This window comes from Camellia sinensis, chromosome 11, assembly GCF_055761805.1.
Source record: "Camellia sinensis isolate YWXY chromosome 11, ASM5576180v1, whole genome shotgun sequence".
NCBI lineage: Eukaryota > Viridiplantae > Streptophyta > Magnoliopsida > Ericales > Theaceae > Camellia > Camellia sinensis.
The window spans coordinates 49,255,857-49,258,497 of NC_138971.1; the positions used below are offsets into that span (position 1 = coordinate 49,255,857).

The following is a 2,641-nucleotide window of genomic DNA, read 5'->3' on the forward strand; positions in this document are numbered from 1 at the left end:
TGTTTTAGGTGTTATGTGATAACATGCTTATATGACTAGATGGGTATGAGATTGAACTTTTGGGATGTTGTTTGCATCTATCAAATTCCTTGAGGTTTTATTTGAAGGGCACATAATCAATGCTCATTCTAATAAGAATTTTTGGTATTTCATGGGACAAATTTCATCATAAAGGAGTAATTCGTATGTGTTTATGTGATTAGGTGCTTATGTGGAGTGAAACTAAGTGTTTAAATGAAATGGGAATGTATAAAATTGTTGTGATAGGACGTATGAGATAGGTTGCGAGCACATATGAGACTGTGTGCTAAATTGTTTAATCTTATCCTTAATTAGGATGTCAGGAAGTGGTCAAGCACGTGGTAGTAGAGGTGGGAGGCGTGGTAGGCCTCACCGAGGTGTTCATGAAGTACCGGTCCATGAGGTTCCAGTGCCAGAAAAAGGGTTCGACCAAGCTAATGCGGCCGAGCAAGTAGACCAAGCTAATGTGGCTGAGCAAATGGGGCATGCGAGAGTCTTGGGGCAAGCAGGAGTCCCAGCGCAAGCGGATCAAGCCATTATGGGTGCCCTAGCCCAAGAAAATGGCGGGGGCTTTGAAAGAGTGGATGAATACCTTGAGGGTGGAGAACTAAGCCCGAAAGAATGTTGTAGAGACCAGGGCGAGTTTTCTTACTGAAGAGTTCTTACAGGCCAAGCAGGATGAGTTTCACGGTGGCCCCGAGCCCAAGAAGGTGGACGAGTGGCTCAAACAAATGGTGAAGATATTTGAGATGCTTCACATCAATGATAGCGAACTAAGGGTGACTTTGGCGAGTTACTATCTCAAAGGGGATGCGAGCCAATGGTGGAAGTATGCCAAAGGCCGAGTGGGGCCAATAGGCGAAACTTTTGTCATCACTTTCCAAGACAAATACCTACCTCCCACAGTTAGGGAGAGATTGAGGCAAGAATTTCAAAACCTCAAGCAACGAAACCTGTATGTGGCTGAGTTTGAAGCGGCCTTCACTAGTTTGTCTTGGTTTGCACCGGAGTTGGTGGCAACGGAGGAACGCTGTTGCATAGAATTCGAGAAGAGATTGAGAACGAAGATCTTGTTCAAGGTTTCCAGAAACATGATTTGGAACTATGATTGTCTTGTGGAGGCGGTGACACATGTAGAGATTATAGTGCAAGTCGATGAGGAGAGACTTCGGGGTTTAAGGTCTAAGGGTCAGAAGTCGCAGGGAGACTTCAGACTTAGTAAGAAGCATAGGAGCACCACTTCATCCCAACCCCAATCACAGCAGACTAGTGCTACATTCCGTTTGCCGAGTGTTAGCTCGAGGAGGAGCGCTCAGGGCAACTTTACTTGTTTTGAGTGTGGCCAACAGGGTCACAAGGTTAATGCATGCCCACGGAAGGGAGGAGGGCAGTAGATGTTACTACCACCACCACCTAACCGATCTTTGAGTCAGTCTAGAGTATGGGACAAGGACCTACTTGCTTTCAGTGTGGTCAGTCGGGGCATTTGAGGAGAGCTTACCCGTAGTTGGGAGGCGCATCTAGTACATTAGGGTCAAGTCAGACTCAGAGCCATCAGTAGGCTCATTTAGTTCAAACCTCACAAGCTAATTAGGGAGCCACCTTGACTCAATCAGTACAACATGCCTATGCTATGAGAGACGAACATGTTAATCAAAGGCCATAGGAATGCTTGTATGCTATTACAGTGCTAGAGCAGTCGCCAAGATCCTCTGTTGTGGGAGGTATTTTGTTGTGTTCAATTATTTGGCTAATGTGTTGATTGATATGAGTGTGTCGCATTCATTTATATCTTCTGCTTTTTCTTTTGCATTGGGGTTAGAGGTTGATTAGTTGGAGTTTCCTTTGTGGGTTGAGTCGTCTGTTGGGGGTCAATTGGCATTAGGGCGAGTGTGCCGCTCTTGTGAGGTTGAGGTCATAGATCACCGACTCTTTTTTGACTTCATCATCTTAGACATGCACACTTTTGACATTATTTTAGGTATGGATTGGTTGACACACTTCCGAGCTACTATAGATTGTCAGCGTCACCGAGTGTCCATATACACATCTACTGGGGATTGTTTATATTTTCTATGTGATCGGGGTGATATATTTTTTCCTCTGTTGTTGGACTTTAAGAGTCGAGGAGGACTTAGTTTCCTCTTTGCCTTTCCCTTAGCCCATGATGGTATAATGGTTCAAAATGATTTGCCAAGGGTAGTTTGTGAATACTCAGATGTTTTCCATGAAGCTCTTACTAGGTTGCCACCTCATCGGGAGATAGAATTCTCCATTGACTTAGTGCCTGGCACGGCGCAAATTTCCATGGCACCATATAGATTTGCATCCGCTGAGTTACACGAGTTAAAGATTCAACTCCAAGAACTTTTAGACAAAGGTTTCATTCACCTTAGTACATCACATTGGGGAGCGCCGACTCCCTTTGCGAAGAAGAAGATGGGTCATTGCGGTTATGTATTGATTATCACAAATTGAATCAAGTTACCGTTAAGAACAAGTACCCTTTACCCAGAATAGATGACTTATTTGACCAACTTAAAGGGTCTCGTTGCTTTTCAAAGATAGACTTAAGATTGAGGTACCATTAGTTGAGAGTTAGGGAGGAAGATATCCAAAA

General features: G+C 44.2%; 1 protein-coding gene across 1 annotated transcript; it reads left to right on the forward strand.

Moving 5' to 3' along the window:
- Window positions 1-752: 752 nt before the first annotated feature.
- Window positions 753-1,415, forward strand: LOC114288014 (uncharacterized). Its single transcript, XM_028231508.1, has one exon. The coding sequence runs from the start codon at window positions 753-755 to the stop codon at window positions 1,413-1,415; it is 663 nt and encodes a 220-aa protein (XP_028087309.1).
- The last annotated feature ends 1,226 nt before the right edge of the window (window positions 1,416-2,641 follow it).

Excerpts from the sequence above, each read along its gene's own strand:
- LOC114288014 (XM_028231508.1), top strand. The coding sequence starts at position 753 with ATGGTGAAGATATTTGAGATGCTTCACATCAATGATAGCGAACTAAGG.